Source organism: Rattus norvegicus, chromosome 13 (genome assembly GCF_036323735.1).
Source record: "Rattus norvegicus strain BN/NHsdMcwi chromosome 13, GRCr8, whole genome shotgun sequence".
Taxonomy (NCBI): Eukaryota; Metazoa; Chordata; class Mammalia; order Rodentia; family Muridae; genus Rattus; species Rattus norvegicus.
In genome coordinates, this window is record NC_086031.1 from 68,231,455 (window position 1) to 68,249,844 (window position 18,390).

Consider the following 18,390-nt stretch of genomic DNA (forward strand, 5'->3'; position numbering starts at 1 on the left):
TTACAGTTATGAAGCAGCAACAAGACTTTTATTTATTAATATTTGTTTTTTTATGTATATGAGTATACATTGTTGTTGTTTTCAGACACACCAGAAAAGGACATCGGATCCCCATTATAGATGGTTGTGAGCCACCATGTGGTTGCTGGGAATTGAACTCAGGACCTCTGGAAGAACAGTCAGTGCTCTTAACCACTGAGCCATCTCTCCAGCAACCACAGACTTTATAGTAGGGGTCACCACACCATGAAGAACTGTATTAAAAGGTCACAGCATGGGGCTGGGGATTTAGCTCAGTGGTAGAGCGCTTACCTAGGAAGCGCAAGGCCCTGGGTTCGGTCCCCAGCTCCGAAAAAAAGAAAAAAAAAAAAAAAAAAAAAAGGTCACAGCATAAGGAAGGTTGAGAACCATTTGTCTAGGGAATTTTCTTAATGTGGGATTGATGTAAGAGATAGACAGACGATGGTTCTAGGGCATATAAGAAAATAATAAACTGGGTGTGGTGGCACACACTTTTAGCCCTAGCACTTGGGAGGCAGAGGCAGGTGGATATCTGTGAGTTCCAGGGCAGCCTGGTCTACAGAGAGAGTTGCAGTAGAGCCAGGGTACGCAGAGCAACCCTGTCTCAAAAAACCCCAAAAATAATGGACTGGAGAGATGGCTCAGTGGTTAAGAGACTGCTCTTCCGGGGCTGGAGAGATGGCTCAGTGGTTAAGAGCACTGTCTGCTCTTCCAGAGGTCCTGAGTTCAATTCCCAGCAACCACATGGTGGCTTACAACCATCTGTAAAGAGATCTGATGCTCTTGCCTTGTCTGGTGTATCTGAAGACAGTTACAGTGGACTTATATATAATAAATGAATAAATCTTTAAAAAAAAAAAAAAAGAGACTGCTCTTCCAGAGGTCCTGAGTTCAGTTCCCACATGGTGGCTCACATCCATCTGTAATGAGATCTGATGCACTCTTCTGGTATTTCTGAAAGTGTACTCACATTAAATAAATAAATAAATAAATAAATAAATAAATAAATAAATAAATAAATCTTTAAAAACCAAAAATAAATAAAATAAAATATAAAAATAAAACAAACTGATGAAGCCATAAGGAGCAAGCCAGTTAAGTCTCCCTCCTCCACGGCCTCGGCACCAGCTCCCACCTCTGGGTTCCTGCTCTGAGTTCCTACCCTGACTCTCCTCAGTGATGGACTATGATGAGGCAGTATTAGCTAAATAAACCCTTTCCCTCCAGGCTGCTTATGCTCAGTCATGGTGTTCCGTCATAGCGATCGAAGGCCCAAGTAAGACAGAGGAATAATACACACAACAGCAGGCCGCCCTCTTGTTCTCCTCTTCCAGTCCGAGTACAGGAGACCCTGAGAAGCTCAGCCTCACAGAGGTGGCTTCTGAATAAGAGCTGGGGTGTTCTGTGGTCCGGCTGCCCTTCCTCAGAGAAAGGAAGGACGCTCTTCGCCAAGCGTGGGAGGCTCAGAGCTCCCGCTCATCTCCCCCGTCAGCTGACTGGGACGGTGGGAGGAGCCTTGCTGGCACAGACCTTGCCCGTGAGTTGCTTTCTCAGCCTAATTACTCACTTGTTCTTCCCTTGACGAACCCATTCCTCTGCGACCTGGCGACGTTCGGAGATGCTCAGGGACAGGCCTTCTCCCGTGGTGCCGTTCACTGTTTTAAACGAAGAATCGGTTAGTAGGACCCCAATGCTTTTTGTTCCTCTGATCCTAAGTCTGAAAGGATTCGGTGTGAAACCCTTGCAAGAGAGGAAGGGGCACAAAAATAAACAGAGATGGAGCCTGGAGGGGGCGCACTGCTTGTCCATTTTTACTTCAGACTTGATCCTTTTTTCTTCCTTCATCTAGTCAAAAACAGTCTACTGTGACTTTGGTTAGAAATCGCTCCTTGCCATTAGGGATAGATGGGAATTAAAAAATATATTTTTACTTCTGCGTATCTGTGTACATGTATGTGCCCGGGGGAGCATGTTTGATCTGGACCTGGGGCTATGTGGTGGTTGTGAGAAGCTGATGTGCTTGGAATTGAACTCAGGTTTTTTGCAAAAGTGGCAAGGGTCTTAACCATTGAACCACCTCTCTAGTCCAGTGTTTTGTTTTTGTTTTTGTTGTTGTTGTTGTTGTTGTTGTTTTTTTTTTTTGGTTCTTTTTTTTTCGGAGCTGGGGACCGAACCCAGGGCCTCACGCTGGAAGCGCTCTACCACTGAGCTAAATCCCCAGCCCCTGTTTTTGTTGTTTTTTTAAAGGCAGAGTGTTACACTGTATCTCAGGCTGGCCTTATCCTCCTGCTTTAGCCTCTTACCTGCTAGGATTATAGGTGCACGCTACCTACCACATTGAGTTCATTTGCATTTATTTTTTTGTAATTATTTTTTAACTCCTTGTAAATGTATTTTTCCTTTATTCTTCTCTCATATAATACACCCCAATCCCGGACTCCTCTCCCTCTAGTCAACACCTCCTCCTCACCTCCCCTCTCTCCCAGATCTACTGCTCCTGTTTCCCTTCAGAAAAGAGGTCTTTCTTTCTTTCTTTCTTTCTTTCTTTCTTTCTTTCTTTCTTTCTTCCTTCCTTCCTTCCTTCCTTCCTTCCTTCCTTCCTTTCTTCCTTCCTTCCTTTCTTCCTTTCTTCCTTCCTTTCTTTTCCTTGCTCCCTTCCTTGCTTCCTTCCTTCCTCCTGGACAGGGTTTCTCCAAAGTGCTGGGATTAAAGGCCTGTGCCACTTTGCCAGGCCCTGTATCAGGGAGCTAAACTGTTACTTAAGCAGGCTTTGTTGTTACTTTACCCCCTTTTGGTTTCATGACTTCACCAGTTTCTAGGGCACAGAGTTTTGTCTCTAAGTGGGGGGTAAAAACACTGTATTTGTTGGCACACTGCTAAACGAGGTGCTCTACGGGGAAGCCGCAGACCTAAAATCAGTGAGCCTACACATTTGAAATTTTTAGTTTTCCTAGCAGGCTCTGCCATGACCTCTGACACATGCTGTATGGCCTCCTGGTCAGGTAAGAACTATGACTTGCTAAGGCCCAAGCTAGACACATCCAGAAAACTCTAAAGATGACTTACCGAAAATGTTCTTCACTCCCTGTTCCTTCACCAAGTAATCCACATACTGACCAATGACAGGAAAGTTGATTTCTCTAAAAGACGGGCAAATAGGGAATAATGCATATTTAGTCTACTTTTTTAGATGATTCTTCAACCAATTCCTGGCTCACGAACTGCTCGTATTAATTAATAATTATTAAAAATCTACTCCAGGGTTGGCTACATAGCTCAGTTGATAGATGGCTTGTTTAATATGCACAAGTCATAAACTGGTGGTAGTGATGCATGGGGTGTGTGCGTGCGTGTGTGTGCACCCACACGGGTAGAGGCCACTCCCCTTTGGGGAGTCTGTCCATCATGTGGGTCCCAGGGAGTGAACCAAATCATCAGGTTTTGGGTGTGGCAAACACCTTTACCCACGCAGCCATCTCATTAGCCTTGCCTCCCTTCTGGAGAAACTTTCCGGTTCTGGTGTAACCCAACATTCCCAGAGGTGTTCCTGCCACTCGAATCCTAACGTAAGTAATCCAGGACTTGGAGCTAAGCAAGCCTCCAAATGTCTCTGCCAGCTTTTATTTAGAAATTATGACCTGCTCTCTCTGTCCATCATGTGGGTCATCGTGGGAAGGCTCAGCCGTTAAGAGCACTTTTCGCAGAAGACCTAGGTTTAGTTCCTGGCCCTTCACAGTGCCTCACAGCATCTGAAACTCTAGTTTCAGTGGTCTGGGATCCTCTTCAGACCTCCTCAGGCAACAGCCCCGCACACAGTACACATACACACACAGAGGCAAACACACATACATATAAACCAGAAACGAACAAACCATTAACAGAGAGACCTTTAACTGAGATGCAGAGGAGTGACCTCCTACTGGGAATGCCTAGGACTGAATGTGTCTAGAGTTCCAAAAGCAAATCCCTGTGCTTCCTTTGCTGGGAGGAGCACTGTTTTGGATATAACCTTCATATTCTCCTTTTCTTCACTCTTTCGTGTCTCAGCTGAGCTCTCTCAATAAGATGTACATTTACAATGTCCAGTCACAGGTCTCATGTAGCTCAGGCTGGCCTCTCCCTAGGTAGCTGCAGCTGGCCCTGAACTCCAGTTAGTCCTGCCTCAGCTCCTCAGCTGCTGACATCACAGGCATGGTCTAAGACAACTGGCCGAGCGCCTGCATTTTAACAAACTCCCCGTGCGACCTGCCTGTACTTCTCAGTCTGAAGTGCAAAGAAAGATCAGATGCGTAAGGTGATAAGGGCGCTTTCCCTTAATTTAGAAATAAATGGACTAAAAAACCTGCACTCAATGGCCTACCATTATAATAAGTTAAGGTGGCAGCCGGCAGTGAGGGTGAATGCCTTTAATCTCAGCATTGGGAAGCAGAGGCAGGCAGATGTCTGAGTTCAAGGCCAGACTGATGAGTCCCAAGACAGTCAGGATTACACAGAGAGACCCTGTTTTAAAAATAAAACAAACAAATGAACAAACAAACAAACAAACAAAAAAAACAAATAAAAAAGGCAAATTAAGGTAGGGTGGATGGATGACCACCCTAAGAGTAAAAATTCAAAGGTGAGTCTGGGTTTACTGTTGCAGAACCATGGTTCCATTGCCAGGAACACAGCGAACCTGTTGGCCATCATTTCTGCTTTTGTATAGGAGGACCACAGGCTAATTTGGGTTTAGCTTCATTATCATTCTTTTCATCTTATTCCTTAAACAGCAATAAAAAAAATTGGAATTCATCTAGAAAACAGACATCAAAGGGTATTTTGGCCAAGGGAATGGAAACAAAGAGAGAATAGAAAGGGGCAGATCCTGAGATGAAAGGAAAAGATACTAATGGCATAGACCACATTGTGGGTGATGATTGCCCACAGTCCAGAGGCAGGAAAGGGGTGCTTAAGGGATAGATTTAAAAAAAAAAGTCACCAATTTAAAGCCATGAGAGAAGGGCACTTTTTATAGTGGCTCAGGCCCCAACATAATACTGTCTCAGTCACTTGTGCTTCACAAAACAGGAAACTTTGCCTTCAGGCTCCCAAATCTCCTGTGATACTTTGTAACTCTCACTGTATGTTAATGGAGTCAAGGAGTTTGTGTAAACACAAGTTACTAACACCTGGAAGCTGTGGCCAAGTTAAGAATTACGTGCATCAGGGTTCAGAGCAGTGGATGGTAAATCCTAAGAAGGGGTGCTGGGAAGCAGTCATGGGGCTGGGTTTGGAGGGACAGCTGGGGTGAAACTCTACCTCCTCTTTCCTCCCCCTCAGTCAGAGCTGCCGTTATGTCTGGGTCTGTCCTGGCATGTGCCTCTTTCTAGGGAGCTGGTTATACCCCTCAAGCAGATGTAGGCAGGTGAAAGTCAAATTTCTTCTCCTTCCTTGGTAAACTTTACAGTTTTGTTTTTGTTTTGCTTTTGGCTCAATGGGAAGGGGTTCCCCCTATATCCACCCCCTTCCCTGCCACACACCTTCAGGCTGCCCTGGGTGACAGACAATTCTATCTGGGCTCCTAGGTGATGCATGATCTGTCTTTTTAAGAAGACAGCTCAGTCTGGGGATGTTTTTAAATGCTTTTAGGAATGGTTGAAACACTAGAGTTTCTAGGGCAGTGGAAGAATCATCTAGAAAAGCTTCTCAGCCTATGCCCCTTTGGAATGTCTGCAAAGGCTGGAAAATGGCAACCCATGAGAACAACTTCTGTTTGTCTTTCAGTGTTAAAACTCCTTTTGCATACAGAAGGGCTTTTTTGGGCTGGGAACGTTGCTTAGTTGGTGAAATATTTGCCCTGCAAACAGAAGGACCTGAGTTTGATGTACAGAACAGATGTAAAGGCTGGAGAGATGGAGCAGCAGTTAAGAGCACTGACTGCTCTTCCAGAGGTCTTGAGTTCAAATCCCAGCAACCACATGGTAGCTCACAACCATCTGTAATGGGATCCCATGCCCTCTTCTGGTATGTCTGAAGACAGCAACAGTGTACTCACATACATGATATGAAAAACAAACAGAAAAAGAACGGATATAAAAATATATCAGTGCCGAGAGGCAGCAGCAGACCCCTGGGGCTCGCTGCTCAGTCAGTCTAGACTAATTGTTGAGTTCCAGGCCAGTGAGACTCTGCTTCAAAAAACAAGGTGGATGGCACACAGAGAAGAATATTTTGAGGTTGTTTTCTGCCTTCCACAGGCACACCTGCATTCACGGACACATACACATGACTGAAAAGCCAGATATCTAACAAGGCTAGGGCTCTCTTTTTTGAGACAGGGTCTCTCTATGTAACCCTGGCTATCCTAGACAGGGTCTCTCTAAATAACCTTGGCTGTCCTGGAACTCACTATAGACTGGGCTGTCAGCAAACTCACAGGGATCTGCCTGCCCCTGTCCCTAGCACGCTGGGACTAAAGGCTCAGGCTACCGTTAGGACTAGGGCTACTTTGTCAAAGAGGAAGATCAGCATCTGCCCTGGTAGAGGTTCCATGTCCAGGCAGTCACTTCAGGCCTTTTCAGATCCCTGCCTAATGCTTGCTGTAGGTTGTAGGACCCAGACACTCAGGAGTCCAGTCACAAACAGACTCAGGGCCTGTAAGGCGGCTCAGCGGGAGGGCACTTGCCACAGAGAAGCGATGGCGTTTGATGGAGAGAAATGAAACTTCTTTTTCTGTTTAGGTTTTTTGAGACGGGGTTGCTCTGCGTAGCTCTGGCTATGCTCGAACTTGCTCTGTGGTCCAGGCTGGCCTCAGAGCACTCAGAGAGCTACCTGACTGGCCTCCCGAGTGCTGGAATTAAAGGCTGCACCACCACCTGGGGTGAAAAAGGAACCCTTTTCCCTTGGCATTTGGGCTCTTCTTACCCTCCCCCACCCCCTTCTAGTTTACCGTGTTGCCCAGTTTGAAATGATCTTCTTGTTCCAGTCTCCTGAGGAGCTGGGACTACAGGTATGTGTTATATTTTTTCCCTTTTTAAAAATTTATTTATCTATTTTATGTGAGTACACTGTCTCTGTCTTCAGACACACCAGAAGAGGGCATCGGATCCCATTACAAATGGTTGTGAGCCACCGTGTGGTTGGTGGGAATTGAACTCAGGACCTCTGGAAATCAGTGCTCCTACCTGCTGAGCCCTCTCTAACCCTGGGACATGTTATTGTACCCAGAAAAAAAGTGACTTTTTTTTTTTTTCGGAGCTGGGGACCGAACCCAGGGCCTTGCGCTTGCTAGGCAAGCGCTCTACCGCTGAGCTATATCCCCAACCCCAAAAGTGACTTCTTAAAGTTTCTCTAGCACTGACAGAGCTGCAGGTCCCTGAGTGGAGCTGTCAAGATGGAACTGAACTGTGTAGATGAAATGCCCATCATGATGACTGGCACCCAACGTCCGCTCAACCAAACATGATGACTGGCACCCAACGTCTGCTCAACCAAACATGATGACTGGCACCCAACGTCCGCTCAACCAAACACCCGCTTCCCTTCTCTCTTTTATTTGCCTGCCACCATTAGTCATCCTGTAGTATAGTCACTAGTGAAAGTTCACAGGTCACCTCCGTTAGATGCTGAAGGTGTAAAAGTAAGTAAGACACTTGTTCGATCCTTGGATGCACCTACCCTCAGTAAAACCAGGCAAAGCAGTGCAAAGCCTGCTGGAGGATGCAGGCACAAAACAAAACATTATCCGGGGCTGAAAACAGCTCAATGGGTAAAGGCACTTGATGGATGCCAAGCCTGATCCCCAGAATTCAATCCCTGGGATCTACATGGTGGAGAGACCCGACTCCCACAATCTGTCCTCTGACCTTCATTCATATGCTGTATGCCCCCACACAGACACAAAATAAACGAATAAAGAAGTTATTGTCATAGTCAATGTGATGGTTTGTATATGCTTGGCCCAGGGAGAGGCACTATTAGGAAGTGTGGCCTTGTTGGAGTGGGTGTGTCACTGTGGGCTTGGGCTTTAAGACCCTCCTCCTGGCTGCCTGGAAGTCAGAATTTGCTAGCAGCCTCTGATGAAGATGTAGAACTCTCAGCTCCTCCTGCACTATGCCTGCCTGGAGGCTGTCATGCTCCTGCCTTGATGATAATGGACTGAACCTCTGAACCTGTAAGCCAGCCCCAATTAAATGTTGTCCTTATAAGAGTTGCCTTGGTCATTGTGTCTGTTCACAGCAGTAAACCCTAACTAAAGACCTAAGACAGTCACCATAAGACAGATAAATTTGATGCACTGTTAAAAGGTATACACAGAGTGCCGTGGGGTCACAGAGGAGAGAGCCTCTAGGCTTTTTATAAAAAGAGAAATAGGGACGAATTCATGATGGAAGGCTTTAGGGATTGGGAAACGATATCACAATTTATGATGCTTAGCACACTGAGAGCTTTGAACTAAAGAGTTAAAAAAAAAACACCAGGCTGGAGAGATGGCTCAGCTGTTCAGAGCACTGACTGTTCTTCCAGAGGTCCTGAGTTCAATTCCCAGCAACCACATGGTGGCTCACAACCACCAACAATGGGATCCAATGCCCTTTTCTGGTATGTCTGAAGAGAGGGACAATGTATTCACATATATAAAATAAATAAATCTTTTTTTTTTAAAGAGTTAGGAAATCCCCAGAATCAGGGACTTTCTGACCTGCTGATGCTTCTCCCAGGTGCACAGTGGAATACTCTTTAAAGTTCTCTCACTGGACATCACTCTAGAGGGACAGCTGCTAGCCTATGTCCACCTAACTAGAGTGGTGACTGGGAATATGTCATCACAGCAAGTCGATCTTTCTAGAGAACCACTTACAACTACTGTCTCCTCTGGGCTCACTTATTCTCCTAAAGGTGCCTGTAGCCCTCCCCACCCCCCAAGCTAAAGAGAAAACTTAAATCTAAACCATGTTGTCCCTTGAAGTGTCATGGCTTGTATGGTTGCCAAGCCCAGGCCAGGCACATAAGTGCTGCACTCTCCTCTCCCATCTCTTGCCAGTGTATTTAGCACTAGATGGGAAGATGGACTCCCGGGGAGCGGGGAGGAGGAAACTCCCTTCACCCCTGCAAATGTTTTGATGGGTAAGTAGAAATATTAAAGGAGAAGGTGATAACGGGAAAAAGCAGAGAAAATAGAATGAGTCAAGGTCCGGAGCCTGGAAGGAAAGATGTGCTATTGTTTGTGGAAACAATCCGAAGCAGCAGGAATAAAAGGCAGGTTGTGTGGGACTTGCTATGCTGTCTCGAGAGTTTGGCGTTCAGCTTCAGGCTAGTTCACCTCAGGCTTTAATGGACCTCTGTTCAGAGGCAGGTTCTGACCAGTGGTATGTAAGGGGCCTGAAGCCTGCATCCCCATCAAATCCCCATGCATGCCCATGTGGTACTGGAACAACTGGCGTAAGAACCATGCAGTGAGAAGGCAGGCTTTAGGAGAGTCAACAGACTCCAGTGAAGGAGAGGGACCTGCCAGGTTTCTAGGACATTTACTAGGCTACCCGGTGGAGCTGAACTGGTGGGGCAGGTACTTTACAATGTCTTACTAAGTGGTTAAACTCAGGGTTGCTAGTGGCATAAGAGCGGAGGTCTGTGGCCACTCGAGCTCCATAGAGGTTGTCTGACTGAGGTCTTCCTTCGCAGGGGATGAAGGGTGGCTTTCTTCTTATCTTTTGTCTGTGTGCTTGTATCTGGATATGTTCCCATGTGTGGGAATGGGTGCCACGCAGGTCACAGGATAACCTCAGCTATCAGTCCTCATGGTGTACCTCGGTTAAGACATGATCTTGTTTGCTCTTGTGTAATCCAGGCTAGCTAGCCCCAGGGCTTCCCAGGGTTCCTCTGGCACTATCTGCTATGCTGGGATTAACAACAAGTGCTATCATGCACTTTTTAATGTGAGTCCTGGGGATTTAAGTGCTTTATTTACTATTTACTTGGCCATTTCACTGGGCTAGTAACAGTTTTTATTTTTATTATTATTTTTTTAAATGCGTGTTTGGTGGTTTTAATAGGTCTGACCTCCCCCCACCCCCACATAGATTGGGTCTTAACACATACATACATACATACATACATACATACATACATTCATACATACATACGAAAAGTAAGGCAGTCATTTGGGATCATGGAGGCTTTTCTGTTGCAAGCCAGCTTAGAAACACTATCATAATGGCTGATCTCCTAGAGGGACTCTATTAGATTCCAATGCCTTACATTAGATGTAATGTTTTGGAAACACATCAGAAGGGCAGATTTTCCTGTGGCTAAATAGGCTGGTGCCCACTTGTTCTTGGGTATTCTAAGCTTTTTGTGTGTATACAAGTGGTTTTATTTTAATTTTTTTAGATTTATTTACTTAACATGTATAGGAGTTTTGCCTACATGTAATTCTGTGCACACCGTGTGCATGCCTGACACCCTCAAAGGCCAGAAGAAGGCATCGATACCCCAGACTGTAGTTACACACAGTTGTGAGTTACCATGTGGGTGCTAGGACTTTAACCCAGGTTTTCTGGAAGAGTGGCCAGTGCCTTAACCACAGAGCCGTCTCTCTAGTCCCTATAAGAGTATTTTGATGGAGCGAGTGGTGAGAGAGCAAAGAGTCAACATAGCTCAGTCTGTTGTCTTTCCCTCCCAAGTGCTGAACTTGCAGGAGAGCATAAATACCCCCCACGCCTCCCTCTGGCTCCAGAGACCTGTTAGTTATCTCTAGTGCTTTGGGTCTGTGGCTCCAAATAACGGCAGAATAGGGCACACAGCGGCTCCCCGAGTGTCCCGGATAAAAAGTAAGGCTGTCTGGAGAGTCCGCTTCTGAGGTTAATGTAGCAAGTGGACGAAATGTGCTGAGCTGGGACACAGACAGGGCCTTACTTGTAGCAGGAAGTAAATCCAGCCTGCCCGTGTAGTCACATGCCTCCTGCTTATCTACGAGACAAGTGGCTAATGCATTGAGTAAGAGCTGATTTCAGCCTTTCTCAGAAGCCATGGAAAGGGAGAAGTAACAGAAAACAAAGACCAGCAGAGTGATCTGCAAAACACTTCAGCAAGTTAGATCCAGGGAGGATGGGAGGTTTTCATACATCTTACAAGTCTTGGGCTCCAAATATCTAAGGGACCCATGATGTGGCCACCTTTGAATAAGAATTAAAAGTGCTTATTAGGTTTACAAATTTAGGAATAGAAGCCCCCAAAGAAAAGCCTTTAAGAAGGAGTATTATTTGGTCCATCTTCCTCTAATCCTTGCCTCTTGCCACAGTGACAATTCAAACCCATTGTCCTATGTGCAGTGGGCAAGCACTGTCATAAGGATTATCTTACTAATGTTCATCAGTTTGCCATGTAGGTCTAGTGATATTTTTTTTCTTACAGGAGGAGGAAGCTTAAAGAAGCCAGAATTCACCTCCAATGGGTCAATGACTCTCAGATGGGGAAGTGCCTGCTCCCGTCGTGTCGGGTGTCCAAGAAGGAGTTATGTGCAATGCAAAATCATGTGTGGCGCATGGCCATTATCGTGCAGGCAAAGGGTCTGTCCCAGGCTGCGTCTAGAAGTCAAGACACCTGTGTGAGACACTCAACAACCATCAGCTACCTGGAGGCTGTCTTCCCTCCTTCCTCCGCCCCCACCTCCCAATCGGTTTCTGAATGAGCTTGGAAAGATGTCTGATGAGTCTACCTTGCTGACGTCTTTCCCTTTCTCACAGCATATGGTTCGCCTAAGACCCGGGTCCTTGTAAATTGTACGTGAACTTGACACAGAGTCATTTGGAGAGAAGGACTTAAAAACAAAGCTGTGTCTTTAATCTTTGCACTTGGGAGGCATTAAGTAGGTGATGAGTTTGAGGCCAGCCTGGGCTACACAGTGAGTTCCAGGACAGCCAGGGCTATGTCCAGAGACCTTGTCTCAGAAAGAAAGAAAGAAAGAAAGAAAGAAAGAAAGAAAGAAAGAAAGAAAGAGAGAGAGAGGGAGAGAGAGAGGGAGAGAGAGAGAGAGAGAAAGAAGGAAAGTAAGTAAGAAAGAAAGACACAAAGATTTGCCTATAGGCAAGTCCACAGTGCAGTTTCTAAGTGACTGATTGCTATAGGAAGGCCCAGCTCATTGTGGGTGCTGCCATCCCTGGGCAGGTGGCTCTTGGGTGCTATAAGAAAGCAGACTGAGTAAGCCAGTAAGCAGCACCCCTCCATGGCCTCTGCATCAGCTCCTGCCTTGTGTGCGTTTCTGCCCCGCCTGCCTTTGATGATGAACTGTGATATGACGTGTAAGCAGAATAAATCCTTTCCTCCCCAGCTTGCTTTTGGTCATGGTTCCATCGCAGCAGCAGAAACCCTAAGGCAAGTCCATGAACAGCCTGCTTTGCTTCCCTTGGGCAGTGTGTTTTGATAGATGTGTGTAATATGATGTGGCCGCATTTCTGAGTACACGTGTCTGTGGGTCCGTGTTTGTATGTGCATAGACATGTATGTCTTCCTTAATTGCTCTCTGCTTTGTTACTGTTATCTTTTGAGGTAGCATCTGCACTAAACCTGCAGCTTGCTGACTCAGACGGACAGACCGGCTTGTCCGCAAGCCTCAGAGATCCTCCCGTCTCCACCTCTGCGATCCTGGGATTGCCTGATTTTCACACAGATGTTGGTGATCTGCATCTGGGTGCTCAGGCCTGTGCAGCAAGCACGTTTCCAGTCAAGCCGTCTCCTCAGCACCCTCCCCCACTTTTCGAAGGTGAGTTCCGTGGATCAAACCTAAGCACAGACTCTGCAGTGAGCCACACTGCCAGCCACTCAATGATGCGAATGTCCAAAATGACAGGCTCCCTAAAGGAACAGGGACAGTACTAAGACAGGGTTCTCCTCCATTCCACCAGCCCTATCTGGGCTTAAAGGCACCGGGAGAATTTCCTTCCCTCTTCCTTTTCCACTGTGATGACTTTTCTGACTTAGGAGGTCAGGCACACTGCAGAAACCACCTTTTGGTAAGACCACCCCAGCAGAGGTTCAGGGACTATTGGAGCTTCTGACCTTTTCAGTGGCTGGGAACAGGTCCCCCTCTGTCCCTCTCTGTCCCCCAGTGATAGTTACCCATTCTCTGTCATTGGAGTGATGGTGGCAGCAACAAGACCCTGGAGTTTCTTCTTAGGGAAGGCCATCAGGCTGTTGGAAGGTCTGGAAGACACGGTATCATTACTCTGTTTCTTCAAGGAATGTCAATTAATGGTCAAACCCCCAGGCCAAAGTTCATTCCCAGTTAAGAACCATAAAGTAAACTTACAAGATAGAAACAGTCAGAACAAGTAGAGGAATGTAAAAATTTAGAGCCGAACTATATAGGTGGGAAAACTTTAAATACAAAGGGTGGGTGGGCCTAGAAAATTACTATCTGGAAGTCTTCCCATTTTAGCTGGAAAAACCCAGCCCTGAGAAGGAAGCGGAGGAAAAATCCAGCAGACGCAGGCCTGGAGATAAAACTTAACTCAGCGGCCTCAACTGTACAAGGTTGCTATTGCTTAAACAGAATATAGTTAGAAAGAAGGCGCTCTTTTCTTTCTTCCCTCTCTCTTTAAAGATTTATTTATTTTATTACATATGAGTACACTGTAGCTGTCTTCAGACACACCAGAAGAGGGCATCAGATCTTATTAAAGATGGTTGTGAACCACCATGTGGTTGCTGGAAATTGAACTCAGAACCTCTGGAAGAGCAGACGGTGCTCTTAACCACTGAGCCATCTCTCCAGCCCAACACCCAGTTTCCTGCTCACGTGTGATGGCTATGTAGGTGACTGAATGAGACAATCGGATTGATGGCAAATTCCCTGATCGATACTCCCCGTGGGAGCAGGCAGCCTCATTTCATTCGTCCATGTGGGACTGGTGGAGCTTTCCCCTGGGCAGAGTGAACCCAACCATCCTAATACAAGTGGAAGACCCAACAGAGGAAATGAACATCCCAGGAAAGAGACTGGATTCCGCAGGCAGGCGGAAATGCCTGCTGCAAGTCTCCGCCTGTCATTCCTACGGCCATGTTAACCCAAGATACCCAAAGTGAACACCATCTTAGCTTTCAACCTTACAGGGTAGCCCCAGCATCAGGCTGAACCCTGGCTCCACCATTTCTCTCTATGCTTCTTTTTCCCTCTGTAACGAGGACGCCAGGAACTGTGTTGATAGGGTAAAGTGAATGAATTGACACAAGGTTCTGGCGGCTGTGCCAGGTACCTGCTCGACGCTCTCTGCGAAGTTCTGTCTAGTGGGAGCAGTCACTGGTGTGTCCGCCTCCTCCCAACGCTCAGCACTTTAGCTCCCTGAGGTCCCCAGTCACTTAAACTCTGTTATCTTCTTACCTGGAACTTCTTCCTTCTCCTCTCCTGCCTGTCTTATGACATACCCCGTGCTATCTTTTATCTGGCTCAGCCGTGATCATCAACCTGGGTCCAAGAAGGTTAAATTGATAAGACGCTGAGTGCTTGAACCAGTCAGCTTAAGCATCCAAGAGCAAATGGTTGGCTCTGGCTACCTAGGCTCCCATCTTCTTGTGCTTCTGGCTGCATTCATTTCATATTTAATCAGAACATTCTTTAAGTTCTGATTCGGAGGCTTGTATGTCTTTTAAAGCTATTAAATGAGTCACCACTTAGATGCAGTTTGAGTAGTTAGAAACATAGGGCCTGTGGGAGAAAAGGAGGGGGGCTGGCAATCACCGTGACACCCCTGGAACATCCACGTTTCTAATCCTGTCTTGATCCTAGTCAGATGATGAGTCAAACTCCCTGGCCTGCCTGGAAGGCTTCTTCATGCCTACAGCATACAGCTCTACCGCTCAAACCCATGCCTGAGGCCACCACCTGTCTCTCCCTGTGACTTCTCTATCCTCCACAGCAACTGTCTCCCACTTCGATCCCTTCAGCGTAGCACACTTTTCAAACTCATGTTTAAGAGTCAAGGAATTACCATGCATCTGAGGACCAGCATCTAGAAGGTGGAGGCAAGACGGTCAGGAGTTCAAACCCATCTGTGGCTACTTATGAGTGGAGACCAGCTGGAGTTACGTAAGACCCAGTTTTAAGGACATCAAAACAAAACAACAAAACCCAGAGGATTCAGCTGGGCACGACGACACACACCATTGATCCCAACATTTGGGAGGCAGAGGGAGTGGATCATCGAGTTCCAGGCTAGCCTGGGCTACTTAGAGAGTTTCAGGACAGTCAGGGATACATGATAGAAATACCTAGTTTCAGAAAAGAAAAGAAAGGGAGGGGGGAGAAAAGATTTCTTGATTCTATAAACAGAAAATAATTTAACTTCAGATTTCCTCCTGAACTGTTGCTTTTCATTAAACCCCCAGAGTTATAAGCAGGATATACAATCATTTCTGTTCAAGACTTGGAGGCAGGAGGATCAGAGTCTGAGGCCAGCTTGAGATACAAGAGATTGTATTCCAAGGAAACACAAGCCACAATCCTGGCACTTGGGAGGCAGAGGCAGGCAGATCTGAGTGTCTGGGGCCAGCCTGGTCTACAAGGAAAGTTCTAGGACAACCAGGCCTACACAAAGAGACCCTGTTCTCAACTCCGTCCCTCCCCCAACAATGAAACCAAACAAAAAAGTCAAGTTTTAACAGCGAATAACCAATATTTTTATAATGCAAATCTTAAGATCAACTTGGGAGTATTAAGCTTTGAAATATTTCATAGTTTGAACTAAGAGCAAATAATCACAATGCTCATACGCCCATGACTTAGGGTGAACTTGGGATGTTCTTCTTGAAACGCTGGGTAAGCGGTAGTGCCCTGGAAACCTCACGTAGGAATGCCAAAGCACAGACAAAAAAGTTGGCATTTAAAACCACCAAGTTTTAAAAGGGAGGAGGGGGAAGTGATGTAGTTCTGAAGGAGAATGACTTGAGAAATACTTGGTAAACTAGAAATGCAGATATTGAAAAACACGAGACACGAAATACAAGCAACCTCTCCTCTAAGAGATAGGCGTATTAGAGTTAATGGCTAAACTCCCTTCTACTCAAAGGCTAAGAGACTGATTCAGACAAGGGTTCCCGGAGGCCAGGCAACGCGGGTCTGCAAGGAAACCCCGACTGTCACTGGCCCCAAGGCAACAGGGTCGCTCGCCTCACACTCCCAAGCTTCCCTGCCCAGCATACCTACCTTCACTCCTCTGGTCGGCGGCGCCGCGCTAACCTTGGCTACCGAGTTGTTCCTGTGCACTGGGGACCCGGTCTCCACCGAGCAGCGCCGTTGCGCTTTTATCTCAGGGGCTGCGGGACCATGTGCGGCTGCGCGGGGAGCCTGGGGGTTGTAGTTCCACTTCGGCCGGGCGCTGTTTCACGGGATGGAATCCCGAGACAGTGCACTAGTTGCTCCTTCCTGGGTGTGGCCAGAGCCTATTTTCAGAAAGGTTCCTGCACCTCTTGGACACCCACTGTACTTACTACTCCTGGAGTTCTCCCGTCCTGTAAGAGCGAGTCTTGGCTGCACGGGATGTGAGATGTTGTGTCACAAACGATCTCTAGGCTGACACTGCTCCAGCGCTGCTCTTTTCTTGTAGGAAAAAAGGAGAAGCGAGGAGAATTTTAGAGTGGATTATAGGCCACTGGTGGCTGTGCACGCTTTTAATCGCAGCCCTAGGAGACAGATCTCTTGAGTTCGAGGCCGGAGTAGCCAGGTCTGCTAGGTCCAGGACAGCCAGGGCTACACAGAGAACCCTTGTCTTGAAAAACCAAAACACAACACAAAACAAACAGACAAAAGAATTATGGGCTGGAGAGCTGGTTCTCTCTAATCACTAAATCTCCTATCATTAAAAGGGATTGCTGCTTTTGCAGAGGATCTGGGTTCAATCACCAGTAGGCACAGTCAGTCTCGATCCCCCATCAGTCATATGGCATCTCGCAACTGACTGTAACTTCAGTTCTAGGGGATCCAATGCCTACCGCATACACTCAGACACAAACATAAATTACATATGTATTTATATGCATACACACATACATATATTCAAATAATTTGTGTGTGTGTGTGTGTGTGTGTGTGTGTGTGTGTGAATTAACTACTATTTGTATAGACAGGAGCTTTTCTGCCCCTGTTCTGGAGAGTAATTGAAAGACTTTAGAAAAGGAAACAAGTATTTTTAACCAAAACACTCCACATCTCTACTTTCAGGAACATGGGGTCTTTCTTAGAGTCTCCAAAAGCCGAATTTGGCCTTGAACTCTGTCTAGGACAGCTCTATCCCTCTGCCCCCATCTCCCTAATACTGAGATTCCAGTTGTGGGATCAAATCCAGGGCTTCATGCATGCTAGGGCACGCACGCACTCGGGCTGTTCTCCCCACCCACACCTGACTCTTCAAGTCTTTCTACTGCAAGCCTCATCGCTCAGAAACCAAAAGCATTGCTCTAAACAGGTCCACAGCTGTCTTGTGGCGATGCAAATCGATCTCAATCTCTCACGATAGGCCATGGCTGATGCGTATTATCTTATTTAGGGAAAAATAGGTCTTCTTTTTAGCTTGCAAAGTGCTTTTTGACTCCTCTGTGGTTCTTTGCATGAGTGCACGTGTCAAGCCCCACCCCACCCCCATGTTTTAACTTTAAAAGTTTAACCTTTTATTTTTATTTTACTTTATTTTGTGGGTCTGGTTATTTCTGTACACTACATGCCTGCAGTCCCTAGAGAAGCCAGAAGAGGGCATTCAGTACCCGGATACTGGAGTTACAGGCAGTTGTAAGTTACCATGTGGAATGCTGGGATGGGAATATCTACCGAAAACAGAAAGATTCCTATTAAAAAAGGGGGTGGGGAGGGCTCTTAATGTATAAGGCCGTGTTCTCACTTGTTTTATGTTAACTTGACACACAAACTAGTGCTATCGGAAAGGAGATAACACCCCACCCCACCCTGCCACAATGCCATTGAGGATGTATTAACAGGAGGATCCTGGTACATCCACTGTGGGAATCAGTAAATTAATATAGAACACCACACAGGCATGCTGCTGCATGCCTGTAATCCCGGCACTTTGTAGGTAGAGGTGGGAAGATGAGTTCGAGGCCAGCCTAGGTTATGTAAGACCTGGTTGCACTCTCCCTGTAAAGCAAACAAACAAAACCTATCATGTGATCCAACTGTACTTCTTCTGGGAATGTGCCATAGGGACATGCAGACTCACGGTGCTGCTCAACTATTTATAATAGCCAAACTATGGAAACAGTCTAGGTGCCAAGAGGTGAATGGGTTAAAAAAAAGTATTGCTTTTGATCAGCTATCATGAAGAATGAGATTATGGCATTTATGGGGAAATGGGTAGAGCTGGAGATTGTCGTGTTAAAAGAAATAAA

The 18,390-nt window shown here is 46.4% G+C and overlaps 1 protein-coding gene across 2 annotated transcripts in view; it reads right to left on the reverse strand.

Moving 5' to 3' along the window:
- Positions 1-16,486, reverse strand: part of Npl (N-acetylneuraminate pyruvate lyase) — a 42,339-nt gene extending 25,853 nt beyond the window's left edge. Inside the window, exons 1-4 of one of the 2 annotated variants that reach the window (XM_006249997.5) lie at positions 16,199-16,486; positions 13,117-13,200; positions 3,088-3,161; positions 1,589-1,676 (exon numbers count right to left, since the gene is read on the reverse strand). In XM_006249997.5, coding sequence (XP_006250059.1) covers positions 1,589-1,676; positions 3,088-3,161; positions 13,117-13,184 — 230 coding nt within the window. In that variant the 5' untranslated portion in view covers positions 13,185-13,200; positions 16,199-16,486. The remainder of the gene's footprint in view (positions 1-1,588; positions 1,677-3,087; positions 3,162-13,116; positions 13,201-16,198) is intronic. The other variant, NM_001013984.1, reaches the window with a different exon arrangement.
- Positions 16,487-18,390: the final 1,904 nt, after the last annotated feature.